Source organism: Dendrobates tinctorius, unplaced genomic scaffold, assembly GCF_039654945.1.
Source record: "Dendrobates tinctorius isolate UK_male_01 unplaced genomic scaffold, ASM3965494v1 ptg000155l, whole genome shotgun sequence".
NCBI classification, from domain to species: Eukaryota; Metazoa; Chordata; class Amphibia; order Anura; family Dendrobatidae; genus Dendrobates; species Dendrobates tinctorius.
In genome coordinates, this window is record NW_027361822.1 from 4,817,087 (window position 1) to 4,837,336 (window position 20,250).

General features: G+C 47.4%; 1 protein-coding gene across 1 annotated transcript in view; it reads right to left on the reverse strand.

Moving 5' to 3' along the window:
* LOC141050989 (uncharacterized) overlaps positions 1-20,250 on the reverse strand; it is a 46,567-nt gene that overhangs the window by 17,886 nt on the left and 8,431 nt on the right. The window contains exons 2-6 of the mRNA XM_073547759.1: positions 8,480-8,629; positions 8,171-8,350; positions 7,965-8,088; positions 7,773-7,885; positions 7,590-7,677 (exon numbers count right to left, since the gene is read on the reverse strand). Of these exons, the coding sequence (XP_073403860.1) occupies positions 7,590-7,677; positions 7,773-7,885; positions 7,965-8,088; positions 8,171-8,350; positions 8,480-8,629 (655 nt within the window). The remainder of the gene's footprint in view (positions 1-7,589; positions 7,678-7,772; positions 7,886-7,964; positions 8,089-8,170; positions 8,351-8,479; positions 8,630-20,250) is intronic.

Genomic DNA, 20,250 nt, shown 5'->3' on the forward strand with positions numbered 1-20,250 from the left:
TGTTGTGGAGAAGTTTAAAGCCGGATTTGGATACGAAATGATTTACAAAACTTTAAACTTCCCAAGGAGCACTGTGCAAGCGATCATATTGAAATGGAAGGAGTATCATACCACTGCAAATCTACCAAGACCCAGCCATCCCTCTAAACTTTCATCTCAAACAAGGAGAAGCCTGATCAGAGATGCAGCCAAGAAGCCCAAGATCAGTCTGGATGAACTGCAGAGATCTACAGCTGAGGTGGAAGAGTCTGTCCATAGGACAACAATCAGTCATACACTGCACAAATCTGGCCTTTATGGAAGAGTGGCAAGAAGAAAGCCATTTCTCAAAGATATCTATAAAAAGTGTCATTTAAAGTTTGCAACAAGCCACTTGAGAGACACACCAAACATGTGGAAGAAGGTGCTCTGGTCAGATGAAACCAAAATCAAACTTTTTGGCAACAATGCCAAACAATATGTTTGGCGTAAAGGCAACACAGCTCATCACCCTGAACACACCATCCCCACTGTCAAACATGGTGGTGGCAGCATCATGGTTTGGGCCTGCTTTTCTTCAGCAGGGACAGGGAAGATGGTTAAAATTGATGGGAAGATGGATGGAGCCAAATACAGGACCATTCTTGAAGAAACACGGGTATTACATACCTGGTAATGTGTTTTTTCATGAGACATGACGGCACCACGAGAGAGGGGATCCGCCCAGCGAGGACAGGAAACCTTCAAGATAAAAGGGGCGGCTCCTCTCTCCGCATCAGTTGTTTTACAGAGCACGAGAGGAACTCCGCAGGTTAGTGTACACATAAATAATACAACTTTAATACTGCTAAATTTCCGACACCAAGGGAGTGTATAATACTAATAATGCACCCAACTAATGACGTGATCAATAGGGTGGGAATATAAGGGTGCCGTCATGTCTCATGAAAAAACACATTACCAGGTATGTAATACCCGTGTTTTTCCATTCTACATGACGGCACCACGAGAGAGTTACAGAGATTTGTATTCTCTTTAGGGGGGGATCACTGCTTGTAACACTCTTCTCCCGAATGTGAGATCAGAGGTAGCAGATAGGTCTAATCTGTAATGCTTGAAAAAGGTAGACGGAGAGGACCAAGCGGCCGCCTTACAGATTTGGTCGATGGAGGCGTCCGTGCTCTCCGCCCAGGACGTTGTCATGGCCCTCGTGGAATGGGCTTTTAGGTCCTCTGGAACAGCCCTGCCTGCACTACTATATGCTAGTATGATGGCCTCTCTCACCCATCTAGCTATAGTTTGCTTAGAGGCTTTAAGGCCCTTCCTTGCCCCCTGATATGAAACAAACAGGGCCCTCTGTTTCCTCCAGGGTTTTGTCATCTTTAAATATTGTAGGATACATCTCCTAACATCTAAGCAATGTAGCCTCTCCTCCTTCTTGTTACCGGGGTTACAACAAAAGGATGGCAAGACTACTTCCTGAGCTCTGTGGAATTTCGACACTACCTTAGGGAGGTATGCTGGGTCTAATCTTAAGACAACTCTATCGTCCATAACCTGAGTGTATGGCGGGTCTGCTGACAGTGCGTGTAAGTCCCCCACCCTACGTGCCGATGTAAGTGCCACTAATAAGGCTGTTTTTAAAGTTAACACTTTATCTGATGTCACGTCTAGTGGTTCAAATGGACTTTCTGTTAGAGATGATAGGACTAAGTTTAGATCCCAGGGAGGAGGTTTAGGAGATGGGACAGAGTTAGCTCTAGTACAGGCCCAGATAAACCTGGCCACCCATCTATCATTTGCTAGGTCATAGTTGAATAATGCTGCCAGGGCTGAAACGTGTACTTTGGGGGTGCTGACAGCTAAGCCCAAGTCTAAACCCCTTTGCAGAAACTCTAGCACTGCCCTCACCGGTACTTCTCCCTCCCGTATTGGGCCTGAGGTGGACAAAAATTTTCCCCATATTCTCCCGTATATTTTTGTAGTCACTGGCTTTCTGCTACTGATTAGGGTGGAAATTAAAGTTTGTGAAAACCCTTTTTTCTCTAACAGTGACCTTTCAAATTCCAGGCTGTCAAATGCAACCTGGAGTTCGGAGGGTGATTGAAGGGACCCTGTGTTAGGAGGTCGTGGTCCTCTGGGAGTACCCATGGGTCCGTCACTGACATCACTCTTAGCCAGTAGAACCACGGCCTTTTTGGCCAAAAGGGAGCTATCATAATTACTCTGGCTCGGTCCTCCCTGATCTTCTTCAGGACTAATGGAATGAGGCATATCGGAGGGAAGGCGTACAGGAGACCTGATGTCCATTTTATCCTGAAGGCGTCTACCGCCAGTGGCATGTCTGCTGGACTTAGAGAGCAGAACTTTTGAACCTTTCTGTTGGTTTTTGAGGCGAAGAGATCTATTATGGGTTTCCCCCACATAAGCACAATCCGTTGAAAAATGGACTCTTTTAGGCACCATTCGCCTTGCTTCAACCGGTTCCTGCTCAGAAAGTCTGCCTTCAGGTTGTCCACACCTCGGATATGCAGGGCCGATAATGAGAGAAACTGACGTTCCGCTAGAGTCAGCATTCTTCCCGCTATTTTCATTAATGACCGAGAACGGGTGCCCCCCTGATGGTTCACATATGCTACTGCTGTACGATTGTCTGATAGGACTTTCACGTGATGTCCTGTCAGGTGTGTCAGTAAACCTTCCAGCGCCCTTTCGATGGTTAGCAGCTCCCACTCGTTTGAGGATAGATCTTTTTCGTCCTGAGCCCAAGGATCTTGAAGCCATAGGGTGTCTAGATGGGCTCCCCAGCCCCAAGGGCTGGCATCTGTCGTGATTACTCTGGAGGCTGTATATGTCCAGGGTACTCCCCTTGGAGAGGACTCTATCTGTAACCACCACCTGAGTGACTGGAGTACAGGGTCCGGGATGGTGAGCTTTTGCTCTAACTGCCCCTGAAGCCTCAGATCGTTTTGTAACACACACCACTGAAGTTCCCTTGTGTGAAACTGAGCCCATTTTATTGCTGGTATGCAGGAAGTTAGGGATCCCAACACTGACATGGCCTTCCTCAGAGTCATTACTGGCTTTCTTAATGTTGTCCTGATTAGGGTTTTTGATTTTTTCTTCTTTTTCCTCTGGGAGGCGACATTCCTGCACCACCGAGTCTATTGTTAGGCCCAAAAAATTCTGGATCATTGTTGGTTCCAATTTGGATTTTTTGAGGTTCAGTTGCCAACCCAGAGTCTGAAGTGTCTCATCACTATCTTGACTTGTTCCTGACAGTGAGAGAAATCTCTCCCCACTATCAGGAAGTCGTCCAGATATGGTATTACCAGAGCATCTTTTTCCCTGAGATGTGCCGAGACATCCGCAATTAATTTCGTGAAGACCCGGGGGGCTATTGCTACCCCAAAGGGCAGAGCCCTGTATTGAAAGTGATGCCACTGAGATTTTATCTGGACTGCCACCCTGAGATATTTGCGATCTTGCTGCCGGATCGGGACATGATAGTAAGCATCCTTGAGATCCAGGACCGCCATGTAACACCGAGGAAAGAGGAGTTTCACTGCAGATCTTATGGTTTCCATCTTGAATGATGGGACTATCAAATATCTGTTGAGGCCTTTCAGATTTATAATTGTCCTCCAGGAATTGTCTGGTTTCTTTATTAGAAATAGGGGGGAGTAAAAGCCTTCCTTTTTTTCTTTTTCCGGAACTTCTTCCAGTACGAGTTTCTGTATGAGTGACAATACCTCCTCTTCCAGACTCTCTTGTCTTTCTTGAGAAGATTGCACTGGAGTCTGAATTAATTTTTGTGGTGGCCAATGGTGGAACTTTAATTCCAGACCTGACCCTACTATCTGTCGGATCCAGGTGCTGGATGAGATTCTCTCCCAGGCTGGGAGGAAGTGAGAGAGCCTTCCCCCCACCTGAGAAGGACCGTCACTGGGAGGGTTTTTTGGCATCTTTGGAGGGCTTGCCGAAATAGAAGCCTCTCCCACCTCTGGATCGCCTGTCAGAATTGTTTTTGTCTCGATCTCTGAATTGTTGCTTTCTGAATTTTCGGCCCCTCTGAAAGGAGCGCCGAAACGCTTGAAATGGTTGTTTTGGAAAATTTTTCTTTGTATCACCCGCTTTTTCCAACACGTCATCCAATGCTGGTCCGAACAAGAAATTTCCCTCACATGGCAGAGAGCACAGTTTCATCTTTGCCTGAGTGTCCCCCGGCCAGCATTTTAGCCATACTGCACGCCGTCCTACATTGGTTAAGGCTGCTGACTTTGCTGCTAGTCTGGCCGAGTCTGCAGAAGCCTCTGCGAGAAAGTCTGCCGCCGCTCTAATAGCCGGTAATGCTTCCAGAATTGACTCTCTGGGAACTCCATGTTCTAGTTGATCCTCCAAGTTGTCTACCCATATCTTTAGAGACCTAGCCACACACGTAGCTGAGATAGCCGGTCTTAGTGCCCCAGCCGAGGTTTCCCAGGCTGTCTTAAGGCAATTGTCCGTCTTCCGGTCCAGCGGTTCTTTCAGAAACCCCAGATCCTCAAAGGGTAGGGAGGTTTTCCTGGCGACTTTTGATATCGCTACATCGATTTTGGGAGCCCTATCCCAGGATGAGGATGCCTCTTCCTCAAAGGGATACCTCCTCTTCAGAGAATTAGATATCTGGGACTTTTTCTCTGGTTTTTCCCATTCGCGTTTTATGAGCCCTTCTAGTTGCTCATTAATAGGGGAGGTCTTACGCTTTTTCTTTTGTAGTCCACTGAACATGAGTTCTTGGGCTGTCTTTTTTGCTCGCTCCTCTACCAGCCCCATGGTAGATCTGATTGCTTTAATAAGTTCATCCGTAGATTCTATTGGGAACGTATCTTCCCCATCTGAGCTACTATCTGAATAGTGCGTTTTATTTGAGTCCTCCTCTGACCCTGTAGAGTCTTCTTGAGAGACCCCTGAGGGGCTGGATCTATCCCTAGTTTTCCTATCTGCATCCGCAGATTGTAATGCACTTACTGACTTACAAACCTCTGTTTGAATTAGGGACCTCAGACTATCCGAGAATGAGGGAGTCTCCTCCGCTATTGTTTTGTTAATACACTCCTGGCATAACTTTTTATTCCAGGCTGTTTCTACGGGACTTTTGCATAAAGCACATTCTTTATTCTTAGATTTTCCCCTACTTTTCTTAGGGACTTCCTATACTCCACCCCGCCAATGTATGTAAGAGAGGGAGGAGAGGGAAGAGAGGAGACAAGAGAAAGAGAACAGACATTAGAGTACTGGACTTTCTCGTAGTTCACTCACCACTCGGACGCTTTCACAAAACGGGTACCGGATCTGGAGGCTGACTGGTCTTCTCACTGCCTCCTAAGGAGACTAGGGACCCCTCCTTCTTGCGTTGACGATCCGCCCGTGCGCTGCCCGAGCGGCTTCCACTGCTGCTGCGGCGTGTCTGGCTCTTTTCGTGTGAGCGTGACCGCCTTTCCTTTGCTTCCTGGCGTGGTTGTATATGCTCTGGCGAGGGGCTCTCCATCCTGCCGTATATGTCTGCTGCTATCCTGTGCTGAGAGCAGTCACACCCGACCATGTAATGGTGTAGTGACTCCCGACACTTCCGGTTTAAATAGCAGCCCCCAGCTTCAAGCTGCTTAGCAGGTGCCACCTAATGAGAGCAGTCACCTTCAGCCTAAGAGGGAAGGTTATTCCTCTTTTTTTTTTTAAATTGGACCGCCTGGTCCCCGTACCTGCCGCCGCTTGCGCCGTCTGTGCGCGTGCCCCACTACCTGTGTCCGCGCGCCCCCTAGTGACTGCGCACACCCTCCTGTGTCTCTGCTGTGCGCGCCACCTCTACTTCCGGGTCGCCGCTTACCACTTCCGGTTTAGCGTCGGCTTCCTCCCAGCAAGGCCCCGCCATGCGCGCTACCAATGCGCGCGTTCTTGCCGCCCTGGTGTGCTCAGCGGCGCGAACCTGGGTTCTCCGGTGAGCGCCTGGGCCCCATACCGGTCACCTGCGCTCTCCCTCTTACCTGAGGAGAAAGGATGGACGATCCACTATACCACCAACGTATACACCAGGTAAACCTTCCAGAGCCGAATTCTGCGGGGACTGGCGTCTGGTCTCAACAGGGCGGGTACGCCAATGTGGCACTCCCGAGGAGCAATATCTTCGCCCAGGCACCGATGTGTCACATGGGCTGCATGGCCACCGTATGTCGACAGGGACGGAACACGGAAAGTGGCCTCCGTGGACGTCTTACGGGGTACATTTACATCTTGGAGGGTACACCGCCTGTGGTCTCCAAGGTATCCAGCTTCACCCGGGCATCTGCCCCATGGGCTGTGGCCATGCACTCGCTCAGGGGGGACATAGGAATATATGACCCCTGAGGCGACTACCGGCACCTGGTATCAGGTGTAGCAGACCGGTGCCTGCTATTTGATCACCCGACCCAGGCCCAGGCATCCTCTTCTTTCTTCCAATCATCAAGAGGTTTCCATCTTGAGGGTTTCCCATCGAGGACAGGAAACCAACTGATGCGGAGAGAGGAGCCGCCCTTTTATCTTGAAGGTTTCCTGTCCTCGCTGGGCGGATCCCCTCTCTCGTGGTGCCGTCATGTAGAATGGAAAAAACCTGTTAGAGTCTGCAAAAGACCTGAGACTGGGACCGAGATTTGCCTTCCAACAAGACAATGATCCCAAACATAAAGCAAAATCTACAATGGAATGGTTCACAAATAAACGTATCCAGGTGTTAGAATGGCCAAGTCAAAGTCCACACCTGAATCCAATCAAGAATCTGTGGAAAGAGCTGAAAACTGCTGTTCACAAATGATCTCCATCAAACCTCACTGAGCTCGAGCTGTTTGCCAAGAAAGAATGGGCAAGAATTTCAGTCTCTTGATGTACAAAACTGATAGAGAAATACCCCAGGCGACTTGCAGCTGTAATCGCAGCAAAAGGTGGCGCAACAAAGTATTAAGGTAAAGGGGCCGAATAATATTGCACGCCCCAGTTTTCAGTTTTTTAATTTCCACAAAAATTTAAATTAACCAATAAATTTCGTTCAACTTCACAACTGTGTTCCACTTGTTGTTGATTGTTCACCAAAAATTTACATTTGGTGTCCTTATAATTGAAGCATGTTATGTGGGAAAAGGTTGAAAAGTTCCAGGGGGCTGAATACTTTCGCAAGCCACTGTAATAGGCACAACTCCTATGTAGGCATGAAGAAAAACAAGTGCCGCTGCCTTGTGGCAGGTGGATAAGATCCTCTAAGAAATATTGGTTCTACTTAGATGAAAAACACACACAAAGTGTTTCAACGCAGTACAGCGTTGAAACACATTGTGAATAAAAAAAATCTTAGCATTCTTGAAGAATCAGTTGATTCCAGCACAGCGTAACCCACCCAATGTTTTTCATCCAACTGGATGTAACAGCTCCAGTTTAGACACCCTTGTACAGAAAAAAAAAGTGTAAAAAAATGTTTTAACAATTTTATGCTTAAAATCCACAGCAAAAATTCTGTGTGAACAAACCTTAAAAAATTCAACATCTATTTCAAGTCAGTGACAGAGAAGAATCTGTGACTGCATTTAATGGTAACTACTCACCGATGCGATAATTAGGAATCTTCTCTTTACATTGCTCATCACTCCTCACATATGTCTCTGTAGTATTCATAGGGGTCAGATCTTTACCCTGAATCAAACATTTCTCATTACACAAGTATAAAAGAAGACTGAATACAAGACCTTTACAGCCTACTACACATCATAAGGGAGATCTCATGACACCTTCTCTCCAGCTACTTGATGATCCTGAGGAACATCGGGATCTTCTTGTTTACAGTTCTGTGAAAGAAGAGGATGGGGACATCTCTCTGGTGTTGTCCTCTTACTGGATAGAACTGGAGGAAACACATACAGGGACTGAATTCATTCTTTACATACAGATAATTATAGGCCGTATTTAGTCCTGTCTATTACCTGGTGATGTGAGGGGCTGGGGAACCTCCATCATGACATCCTTGTACAGATCTTTGTGTCCTTCTAAATACTCCCACTCCTCCATGGAGAAATAGACGGTGACATCCTGACACCTTATAGGAACCTGACACATACAATGATATAGTCATCTCCCAATCCCTTCATAGCATTACTGTATAATGTCCCAGCATTCCCAGCAGTGTCACCTCTCCAGTCAGCAGCTCAATCATCTTGTAGGTGAGTTCTAGGATCTTCTGGTCATTGATGTCCTCATGTATCAGGGGGTGAGGTGGAGGCCCCGTGATTGGGCTCAGGGGTCTTCCCCATCCCTCAGACACAGGGGCCTGACAGCGCTCACTAGAGGTCTTCTTCACTACTGTGTAATCCTGGTTATGGAGAGACACATTAATAAATCTCACTACAGACATTTCCAGAGTCCTCACCTCTCCAGTTCTGTCCATCTGTTATTTCCATAGATAAGAATGATGTAATGTGACGTCATCAGAATCTCTCACCTCTCCAGTAAGCCGGAAGAGGATCTCTAGGGTGAGGTGTAATATCCTCTCCGCCATCCTGTCCCTGTCCCTATCCATCCTTGTAGGGTCACTCAGGAGAATTCTCTTATATTGAAGATCTCCACTGAGAGGATCCAATACTGTAGGGACCTGAATGGGGAGGAGATGACGATGTAACATCATAAAGATCCCACGTAAGAAATCTCTGGAGCTGTTACCAGCTTCCCATGATCTGATCACTACATCCAGTCATGGCCCCGTTCTGCCCCCAGTACAGCACACAATCCGATTATAGTCACACTAGCTGCTGGGCCGATTCTAAAGCATCGGGTACTCTAGAATATGGCCAGCAGGAGATTAAATTAAAAAAAAGTGATATACTCACCAACCGACGGCCCCCGGACTGTGTCCCTCCTCTCCACGCTCCCGGCATCTTCCATTCCCAGTAATGCTTTGCGCCAAAGACCGCTGCTGATGTCACTCTCGCAAGAGCGCGACGTCATCAGCGGTCTTTGGCGCAAAGCCTTACTGGGAATGGAAGATCGCGGGAGTGTGGAGAGGAGAGAAAAAGTCCTGAGGCCGTCGGAAGGTGAGTATATCACTCTTTTTTATTTTACTTCTATTTTTTACAAGTTTATGGTACCCAGGGTTCGTAGGAGTCTCCTCTCCTCTGGACCCTGGGTACCGCTAGCTGGTCATCTCCCGACTGCGTCGCCGCTGACGCCCATGCGCCAGTCTAATTGAGGACTGCTCCTGCGCACTGCGCCTGTCACTGACTGGTCGAGGCCTGGCGGCCGCGACCGATCAGCAACGCAGGATTTCAGTTTCAGACAGACAGACACCATAAGACGATTATATATATAGATACAAGGAATTATCACAGAATATCTTCATATCCAGAAACAAAAAAAAAAATCTAACATTAAAATCTAATATATTTGAATATTTGTTAAATATTTCATAAAAAGAAGACAAAGTTATAAAGTGCAGGGAACATCCACAGAGATCGTGACCGCAGAAACAGGGACTTCATTAACAGATAACGATAGAGCATTAACCCCTTTATCCCCAAGGGTGGTTTGCATGTTAATGACTGGTCCAATTTTTAGAATTCTGACCACTGTCCCTTTATGAGGCAATAACTCTGGAACACTTCCATGGATCCCAGTGATTCTGACATTGTTTTCTCGTGACATATTGTTCTTCATGTTAGTGGTAAAATTTCTTTGATATGACTTGCATTTATTTGTAAAAAAAAAAAAAATAAGAAATTTGGCAAAAAATTTCACAATTTTACAATTTTGATTTTTCATGCCCTTAAATCACAGAGATATGGCACATAAAATACTTAATAAGTAACATTTCCCACATGTCTACTTTATATCAGCACAATTTTGGAACCAAAATTTTTTTGTTAGGAAGTTATATGGGTTATTATTATTATTATTATTTATTGTTATAGCGCCATTTATTCCATGGCGCTTTACATGTAAGGAGGAGTATACATAAAAACAAGTACAATAATCTTAAACAATACAAGTCATAACTGGTACAGGAGGAGAGAGGACCCTGCCCGCGAGGGCTCACAATCTTCAAGGGATGGGTGATAATACAGTAGGCGAGGGTAGAGCTGGTCGTGCAGCGGTTTGGTCGATCGGTGGTTACTGCAGGTTATAGGCTTGTCGGAAGAGGTGGGTCTTCAGGCTCTTTTTGAAGGTTTCGATGGTAGGTGAGAGTCTGATATGTTGTGGTAGAGAGTTCCAGAGTAGGGGTGATGCGCGAGAGAAATCTTGTATGCGATTGTGGGAAGAGGAGATAAGAGGGGAGTAAAGAAGGAGATCTTGTGAGGATCGGAGGTTGCGTGCAGGAAAGTACCGGGAGACGAGGTCACAGATGTATGGAGGAGACAGGTTGTGGATTGCTTTGTATGTCATGGTTAGGGTTTTGTAATGGAGTCTCTGGGCAATTGGGAGCCAGTGAAGGGATTGACAGAGGGGAGAAGCTGGGGAATAGCGGGGGGACAGGTGGATTAGTCGGGCAGCAGAGTTTAGAATAGATTGGAGGGGTGCGAGAGTGTTTGAGGGGAGGCCACAGAGCATGAGGTTGCAGTAGTCAAGGCGAGAGATGATGAGGGCATGGACTAGGGTTTTTGCAGATTCTTGGGTGAGGAATGAACGGATGCGTGAAATATTTTTGAGTTGAAGTCGGCAGGAAGTGGAAAGGGTTTGGATATGTGGTTTGAAGGAGAGATCAGCGTCAAGGATTACTCCGAGGCAGCGAGCTTGTGGGACTGGGGAGAGTGGGCAGTCATTTACTGTAATTGATAGGTTCGTAGGGGGGGTCACGTGAGATGGGGGAAAGATGATGAATTCTGTTTTGTCCATGTTGAGTTTCAGATATCTAGTGGAAAAGAAGGATGAAATAGTGGACAGACATTGAGGGATTCTGGTTAGTAGGGAGGTGATATCTGGTCCAGAGATGTAGATCTGTGTGTCATCAGCATAAAGATGATACTGAAAGCCATGAGATTCTATGAGCTGTCCCAGGCCAAAGGTGTAAATAGAGAACAGCAGGGGCCCAAGGACTGAACCTTGTGGGACTCCGACAGATAGGGGGCGAGGTGAGGAGGTGGTGTGTGAGTGGGAGACGCTGAATGTCCGGTCTGTTAGGTATGATGAGATCCAGGAGAGGGCCAAGTCTGTGATGCCGAGGGATGAGAGGGTCTGTAATAATAGGGAATGGTCCACTGTGTCAAAGGCAGCCGACAGGTCCAGGAGGAGGAGGACAGAGTAGTGTCGCTTGCTCTTGGCAGTTAAGAGGTCATTGGTGACCTTAGTAAGGGCAGTTTCAGTGGAGTGGTGTGACCGGAAGCCAGATTGTAAGCGGTCGAAGAGGGAGCAAGAAGAGAGATGGGAGGACAGTTCAAGGTAGACGTGTTGTTCCAGTAGCTTGGAGGCGTATGGGAGAAGTGATATAGGGCGATAGCTAGATACAGAGGATGGGTCAAGAGAGGGCTTTTTGAGGATAGGTGTGATGGAGGCATGTTTAAAGCTTGAGGGGAAAACACCAGTTGTTAGTGACAGGTTGAAGAGATGGGTTAGGGTTGGGATGAAGACTGTGGTGAGGTTTGGGATGAAGTGGGATGGGATCGGGTCGAGTGCACAGGTGGTGAGATGTGATCTTGAGAGTAGAGTGGAGAGTCGATCTTCTGTAATGGTGGAGAAGTTGGTTTTGAAGGTGGAGGGCTGGGAAGTCGGGAGGAAGGGCTCTGGGGGTTGTTGACCAAAACTGTCCCTGATGTTATCAATTTTCTGCTTGAAAAATGAGGCAAAGTCTTCAGCTGAGATGAGTGGGGAGGGAGGAGGTGCTGGGGGGCGGAGGAGAGAATTGAAGGTGTTGAATAACTGTTTAGGGTTGTGAGACAGGGAGGATATGAGAGATGAGAAGTAGGTTTGTTTAGCTGTGGCGAGTGTGGTCTTGAAAGTAGTGAGGGACTGTTTGAATGCGATGAAGTGCTTGTTGGAGTGGGATCTTTTCCATCTGCGCTCAGCAGCCCTGGAAGCTCGCCTCAGCTCTTTGGTCAGGCTGGTGTGCCAGGGCTGTCTGTTGATTTTGCGAGTTTTGGTATGTGTAAGTGGGGCAGCGGATTCCAAAGCTACAGCTATTGTGGTGTTATATAGAGCGGCAGCGTCATCCGCATTGTGTAAGGAACTTATATCTGTAAGAGGGAGGAGGGATTCAGAGAATGAGTGTAGGTCAAGGTGTTTAAGATTCCTGCGAGGGTGTGAAAGTTTGTGGGGTGGGGATTGTAGACATGGAGTGAAGAGGGAAGAGAATGTGAGCAGGTTGTGGTCAGAGAGAGGAAGAGGTGAGTTAGAGAGGTTAGATAGGGAGCAGAGGCGGGTGAAGATGAGGTCCAGTGTGTGGCCATCTTTGTGGGTGGCTGTAGAAGACCATTGAGTGAGGCCGAAGGAGGAAGTGAGAGATAGAAGTTTAGTGGCAGCTGAGAGGGAAGTGTCGATGGGGATGTTGAAGTCGCCCATGATGATAGTAGGGATGTCCGCGGAAAGGAAATGAAGTAACCAGGTGGTGAAGTGGTCAAAGAAGGTGGTGGCTGGCCCTGGGGGGCGGTAGATGACAGCCAGTTGGAGGTTGGAGGGGGAGTAGATGCGCACAGAGTGCACCTCAAAGGAAGGGAGGGTAACAGAGGGTGGCAGTGGGATTGGGGTGAAGGAGCAGGTATCTGACAGGAGAAAACCAACTCCTCCACCATGTTTGCTGCTGGGGCGGGGGGTGTGAGAAAGGTGGAAGCCGCCATACGAAAGTGCAGCAGGAGAGGGTTAAAACTTGACCAGCGATTTCTCATTTTTACAACACCATTTTTTTTTTTTTTTTTAGGGACAACATCACATTTGAAGTCATTTTGAGGGGTCTATATGATAGAAGATACCCAAAAGTAACACCATTCTAAAAACTGCACCCCTGACGTTACTCAAAACCACATTGAAGAAGTTTATTTACCCTTCAGGTGATTCACAGGAATTTTTGGAATGTTTAAAAAAAATAAACATTTAACTTTTTTCACAAAAAATTTACTTCAGGTCCAATTTGTTTTATTTTCCCAAGGGTCAAAGGTAACAGGAGAAATTGGACCTTAAAAGTTGTTGCACAATTTGTCCTGAGTACGCTGATACCTCTTATATACCCCATATCAATGCAAAATTGGCTGGAATTGAGATTGGACACCATGTCGTGTTTGGAGAGCCCCTGATGTGCCTAAACAGTGGAAAATCCCCACAAGTGACACCATTTTGGAAAGTAGACCCCCTAAGGAACTTATCTAAATGTGTGCTGAGCACTTTGAGCCCCCAAGTGCTTTACAGAAGTTTATAATGTAGAGCCGTAAAAATAAAAAAAAATCATATTTTTTTCACAAAAATGATCTTTTTGCCCACAATTTTTTATTTACCCAAGGGTAACAGGAGAAATTGGACCCTAAAAGTTGTTGTGCAATTTGTCCTGGGTAAGCTGACACCCCATATGTGGGGATAAACCATTGTTTGGGTGCATGGCAGAGCTCGGAAGGGAAGGAGCGCCGTTTGACTTTTCAATGCAAAACTGGCTGGAATTGAGATCAGATGCCATTTCGCCTTTGGAGAGACCCTGATGTGCCTAAACAGTGGAAACCCCCCAATTCTAACTCCAACCGTAACCCCACCCAACCCTAACCCTAATCCCAACCCTAACCATAACCACAAACCTAACCCTAATACACCCCTAACCCTAATCCTAACCCTAATCCCAACCCTAACCATAACTTTAGCCCCAACCCTACCCTCACTTTAGCCCTAACCCCACACCCTAGCCCTATCTCTAACCCTAATGGGAAAATGGAAATAAATCCATTTTTATTGTATTATTTTCCCTAACTAAGGGGGTAATAAAGGGGGTTTGATTTACTATTTATAGCGGGTTTTTATGTTTGGCAGCTGTCACACACTAAAAGACGCTTTTTATTGCAAAAAATAGTTTTTACATCACCACATTTTGAGAGCTATAATTTTTCCATATTTTGGCCCACAGAGTCATGTGAGGTCTTATTTTTTGTGGGACGAGTTGACGTTTTAATTGCTACCATTTTCGTACACATGACATTTTTTGATCGCTTTTTATTCCGATTTTGTTTTTTTCGCTGATGACGCTGTATGGGGGTTTGTTTTTTGCAGGACAAGATGACGTTTTCAGCGGTACCACATTTATTTATATCCATCTTTTTGATCGCGTGTTATTTCACATTTTGTTCGGCGGTATGATGATAAAGCATTGTTTTTTTGCCTTATTTTAAGGTGTTCACTAAAGGGGTTAACTAGTGGGATAGTTTTATAGGGCGGGTCGTTACGGATGCTGTGATACTTAATACGTGTACTTTTATTGTTTAAATTTTTTTAATATAAATATTTATTTATTGTTTGAATAAATATTGATTTTTTTATTATTATTTTTATTATTTTTCTAATATTTTTACAACTATTTTAAAACTTTTTTTTAATTTAATTCTTACTTGTACACTGTGTCCCACTATGGGACACTTATTTTATGCAGGCTGATCGCTACTACAGCATACAGATCTGCATGCTATAGAAGCTGTCAGCGCTGCACGGAGTTGCACACTGACCTGAGAGACTTCCTGGTCATCAGTGCACATGACACGAAGTCTCTCAGCAGTGGAGACCCAAATGTCATCGTGACAACATCGGGTCTCCATGGCAGCGATCAGGACCCCGCGTCATGCTGTGGGGTCTCCGATACAAAGACAGAGGGGCTATCACATCTGACAGCCCTTCTGCCTGCTCCTAGAATGCTGCAATCTTAACATCTTAAAGTGCCGGGAGCGGTCCGTGACCGTTTCTGGCATTTAGTGCCTCGTGTCAGCTGTGATAATCAGCTGACACCCGGTCGCGATCAGCCGCACTCCCCCCGTGAGCGCGGCTGATCGCATATGACATACTATTCCATCCATGGGCATTAAGTCCCAGGTCACATGGACGGAATAGTAAGTCTAATGGCAGAAACGGGTCAATATATGCGGATAGCAACAACATAGAGCGGGCGATGGCCATAATGGAGACTGTACAGTAACAGAGCAGCGAGCGACGTCAGGTGGGAAGTGACCCAAAGTAATCCAATACAGACAGAGACCCTGATATACACTGACGAGGAAAAGAGTAACAATGTTTTGAAATGTTTACATTCAGGCTTCAGATCTCACCATCCACATGCTATGAATGCGAAACTACCATCATTTTATAGACAACATATGCAAGGCGTTATTATGTTCTCCCCGTGTTTGCGTCGGTTTCCTTAAGGTTTTCAATCTTCCTCCCATGCTCCAAGGACACACTGATAGGGAATGTAGATTGTGAGCCCCATTAGGGACAGTGTTGATAATTTCTGTAAAGCGCTGCGGATTTAATGGCGCTATATAAATGAGTAAAATAAATAAATCATATAGGCCATCTCATACATAAATTTGACTTGCAACTATTTATATCACTGCATTGTTACTGTTTTTTCTTGGTGGTGTAAAAATCTTTTTCTTCCTGTATACTAAAAAGCTGGAGTCACACTAGATAGTAATACGGACGATCGCTATGCGAGAAAAAAAATTACATAGCACTCGGACCACTGTTAATCTAAGAGGCAGCTCCCATCATCGTCAATGCAAGTCTATGGGTGCAAAAAAAACTTGCATACCACACGGACCATCTGTGTGACCTGCGAGAAATACGCACCAGTGTCCTCTGAAATGTCGGCAATTCAGTGCGGTGTACAGTAAAATCACACTGAAAGCTTACAGTAGAATAGAAATATACACATAGTATAGGTGTGTATATATACACTGCTCAAAAAATAAAAGGAACACTTAAACAACAGAATATAACTCCAAGTAAATTAAACTTTTGTGAAAACAAACTACAAACTGTCCACTTAGGAAGCAACACTGATTGACAATCAAGTTCACATGCTGTTGTGCAAATGGAATAATAATAATAATAATAATCTTTATTTATATAGCGCCAACATATTCCGCAGCGCTTTACAGTTTAACAGTTTCAAAACACAAGTCATAAGTAACAACGCTAACAATACAATAATTAAAGCAAAATAAGACGAAATAAGACGACCCTGCTCGTGAGAGCTTACAATCTACAATGAGGTGAGGGAGATACAGAGTACAGGTGTGTATTTACAGTGGTGTATTTACAGTGAAGGTCCAGCCATCTTGCGGGAGTGAAGGATGGATGGAGATAGTGAATGGGCTACACACGCACACTTACACAGAGAATGACTTTGATTAGTGAATGTGATAGGCCGCTCTGAACAGGTGTGTTTTGAGGGAGCGCCTAAAACTATGCAAATTGTGGATAGTCCTGATTTCTTGGAGTAGAGCATTCCAGAGGATAGGAGCAGCACGGGAGAAGTCTTGGAGTCGGGAGTGGGAGGTACGGATTAGTGCAGAGGTTAGTCGAAAGTCGTTTGCAGAGCGCAGCGATCGGCTAGGCCGATAGACAGAAATGAGAGAAGAGATGTAAGGGGGTGTCGCACTGTGGAGAGCTTTGTGGGTGAGAACAAGTACTTTGAATTGGATCCTATAATGAATGGGCAGCCAATGTAAGGACTGGCGAAGAGCGGACGCGTCCGAGTACCGATTACCCAGATGGACGATCCTGGCCGCTGCATTAAGTATGGACTGGAGAGGGGATAGTCGAGTGACGGGGAGGCCAATTAATAGAGCGTTGCAGTAATCCAGGCGAGAGTGGATCAATGCAACAGTGAGGGTTTTTGTTGTTTCCATAGTGAGAAAAGGGCGAATTCTAGAGATGTTCTTTAGGTGTAGGCGGCAAGAGCGGGCAAGGGATTGTATATGGGATGTGAAGGAGAGATTGGTGTCAAACATAACACCCAGACAGCGCACCTGCTGCCGGGGTGTTATTGTGGTACCACCCACGGAGAGGGAAATGTCAGATTTAGGGAGGATAGTAGACGGCGGGAGCAGAAGAAGTTCAGTTTTGGAGAGGTTGAGTTTCAGATAGAGAGCAGACATAATATTGGAGACTGCGGACAGACAGTCACTGGCGTTCTGTAGTACAGCGGGGGTAAGGTCGGGGGAAGACGTGTATAGTTGTGTGTCATCAGCATAAAGATGGTACTGAAAGCCAAATCTGCTGATGGTCTGTCCAATTGGGGCCGTGTAGAGAGAGAAAAGAAGGGGTTCCAAGGACTGAGCCCTGAGGTACCCCGACAGCAAGAGGAAGAGGAGATGACGTGGAGCCAGAGAACAAAACACTGAAGGAGCGGTCAGAGAGATAGGAAGAGAACCAGGAGAGTGCAGTGTCCTTAATGCCTAGTGACTGGAGCCTAGAGAGTAGGATAGACAACAGATGGAAATTATTGGCAATTATCAAGGCACCCTCAATAAAGGAGTGGTACTGCAGGTGGGGACCACAGACCACATTTCAGTACCAATGCTTTCTGACTGATGTTTTGGTCACTTTTGAATGTGGGTTGTGCCTTCACACTTGTGGTAGCATGAGACGGACTCTACAACCCACACAAGTGGCTCAGGTAGTGCAGCTCATCCAGGATGGCACATCAATGCAAGCTGTGGCAAGAAGGTTTGCTGTGTGTCTGTGTCTGTCAGTGTAGTGTCCAGAGGCTGGAGGCGCTACCAGGAGACAGGCTGTTAGGGTTGCGGATCGCACTAAATATAAAATATAAGGAGCACCCCGTGGTCCACCGTGCAGAGATGGTAAACTGCTGCTTGGTAATGGCAGAGTGCAAACTAAACACCGGCGGGTAACCACTGACCCGGTGTGTACCTGTTACTTCACAGAGTTCGCTGGCACAAAAGCCGGAGCCTGTTAACTCCACAGGACTCGGGAAATGGAGCACTAATGTAGAGTCTCAGGACTCTGCCCCAAGGACACAGGGATAGAATCCCTCTCGACTCACTAGCGTGCGACAGCGCAACTGCGTTGCCAAAAAAACAGATATAATTACAAACGAGCGTGCAAGTGTGCACAGTACCACTCAGGCGGACGCCGCCAATCGCCCCTGGTTGGGCCAGATAGGCGCACAGGTTGCGCATGGCGCTGCACAGGCGGTGGCTGTCACTTGCCGCGGTACGATAGTGCCACCAGATACATGCATCCATCATCATACACACCAATAACCATTAGAAGTCTATACTAATGCATGGCCGAGCGGCCATGCGACTCTTTTATAGCGACGTCCTTCCGGGACCTTCCCAGTGGACGAATCAGAGTAGGAACGGAACCTGTGCATTTGACCTCCGACCTCCAACGAGATGTCATCCCACGGGCTTGCTCAGTAAGCAAAAACCAAGACTTAGTCCCAGAAGCGTCTGCTTGCTGCTGACTCAAGCATGGTTTTTATAGCAGCGCCTGAACTAGCAACCAGATGCCTAGCATCAGCCTGTTCAAGATGCCGGGACCGACGTCTCCGCTGAGCAGGAATCTCTGTGGCTGCAGAGGAATGGGAGACCGCAGAGGATATGGCTTGAGATTCCCCCTGTGCAGTGGGGGAAACTCGATGCCTAACATTTCCCCCCCAGGGCCCCCTGCCCCTGAGCCTCGCTATGTGCAAAGGCCGCAACAAGTAGCGGATGTTCTCCACAGGCTCCCACGTCCGATCCTCTGGGCCATGACCCTTCCAATCCACCAGATAATACATTTTTCCACGTATCATCCTGCACCCCACGATAGTATTCACCTCGAACTCGTCGGAGGACAAGTCCGATGTCCCGGCAGATGACTCGGCGAACCGGGACATGTGGACGGGCTTAAGGAGGGACACGTGGAAGGTATCGGGGATACCCAGGCGTGGAGGAAGGGCCAGCTGGTAGACCACAGGGCTAACCTGTTCGAGGACCTTGAAAGGACCTATGTAGCGAGGCGCGAACTTAGTGGACTCGACCCGCAGCCTGATGTTACGAGCGGAGAGCCACACTAAGTCACCAGGGGCGAAGGTTGGAGCAGGGTGCCGGTGTGTGTCCACGGAGACCTTCATTCTCTCCTTGGAGGCCTGGATGGCATCCTGGGTGCGGTCCCAAATATCACGTGCCTCCACAGCCCAGTCTGCCAGCCTAGAGTCGGTGGGTGACATGGGCATGGGCACAGGGACGCACGGATGCTGGCCGTAATTAAGGGGTCTGGCCGGTGGAATTGGCCACAGAGTTGTTAAAAGCAAACTCTGCCCATGGTAGCAAGGATGCCCAGTTATCCTGCCTTGCCAAGACAAAATGTCTTAGATATGTGACCAAGGTCTGGTTGGCCCTCTCTACCAACCCGTTCGTCTCAGGATGATAGGCCGAGGAGAGATTGAGCTCAATGCTAAGTAGACTACAGAGCTCTCTCTCGAGAACTGAGACGCAAACTGGGGACCCCGGTCACTGACTATCTTGTCTGGCATGCCATGTAGGCGGAAGATATGCTTAATGAACAGCGCTGCCAGGCCCCGTGCAGAAGGTAGCCGCGAGAGGGGCACCAGGTGCACCATCTTAGAGAAATGGTCGGTGACAACCCAAATATCTGTGCTGCCACTGGACTTGGGCAGACCTACCAAGAAGTCCATGCCGACCATCTCCCAGGGCCTGTCCACCTTCGGCAGGGGGTAAAGCAGCCCAGCGGGCCATTGCCGAGAAGACCTGTTCTGGGTGCAGGAGACGCACGCCCGAATGTAGTCTCCGACATCCTCGGCCATATGCGGCCACCAGTACGTTCTCGCCAGGAGCTCAGTTGTCTGCTTTGTCCCAAAGTGTCCATCCACCCTGGACGCGTGAGCCCAAGAGAACCTCCAGTCACAGACGGGAAGGGACAAAAGTATTGCCCGGGGGGCACCGACTCTAGGGCGACCGGAGCCACGGTCCACAGGCTCTCGGATGGGACGATCAGCCGAGGCTCTGTCTCCTCCTCCTCTGATAACACTACGGAGCAAGAGAGAGCATCGGCCCAGACGTTCTTCTCACCGGACAGAAAATGAAGGGTGAAGTGGAACCGGGAGAAGAAAAGCGACCATATGGCCTGGTGAGAATTTAGCCGCTGGGCCTTCTGCAGGTACACCAGGTTCTTATGGTCGGTATATACCTGAGTGGGGATCCGGCCCCCCCCCAGGAGATGTCTTCACTCTGAGAAGGCCAACTTCATTGCCAACAACTCCCAGTCCGCGATAGAATAGTTCCTCTCCGCCAG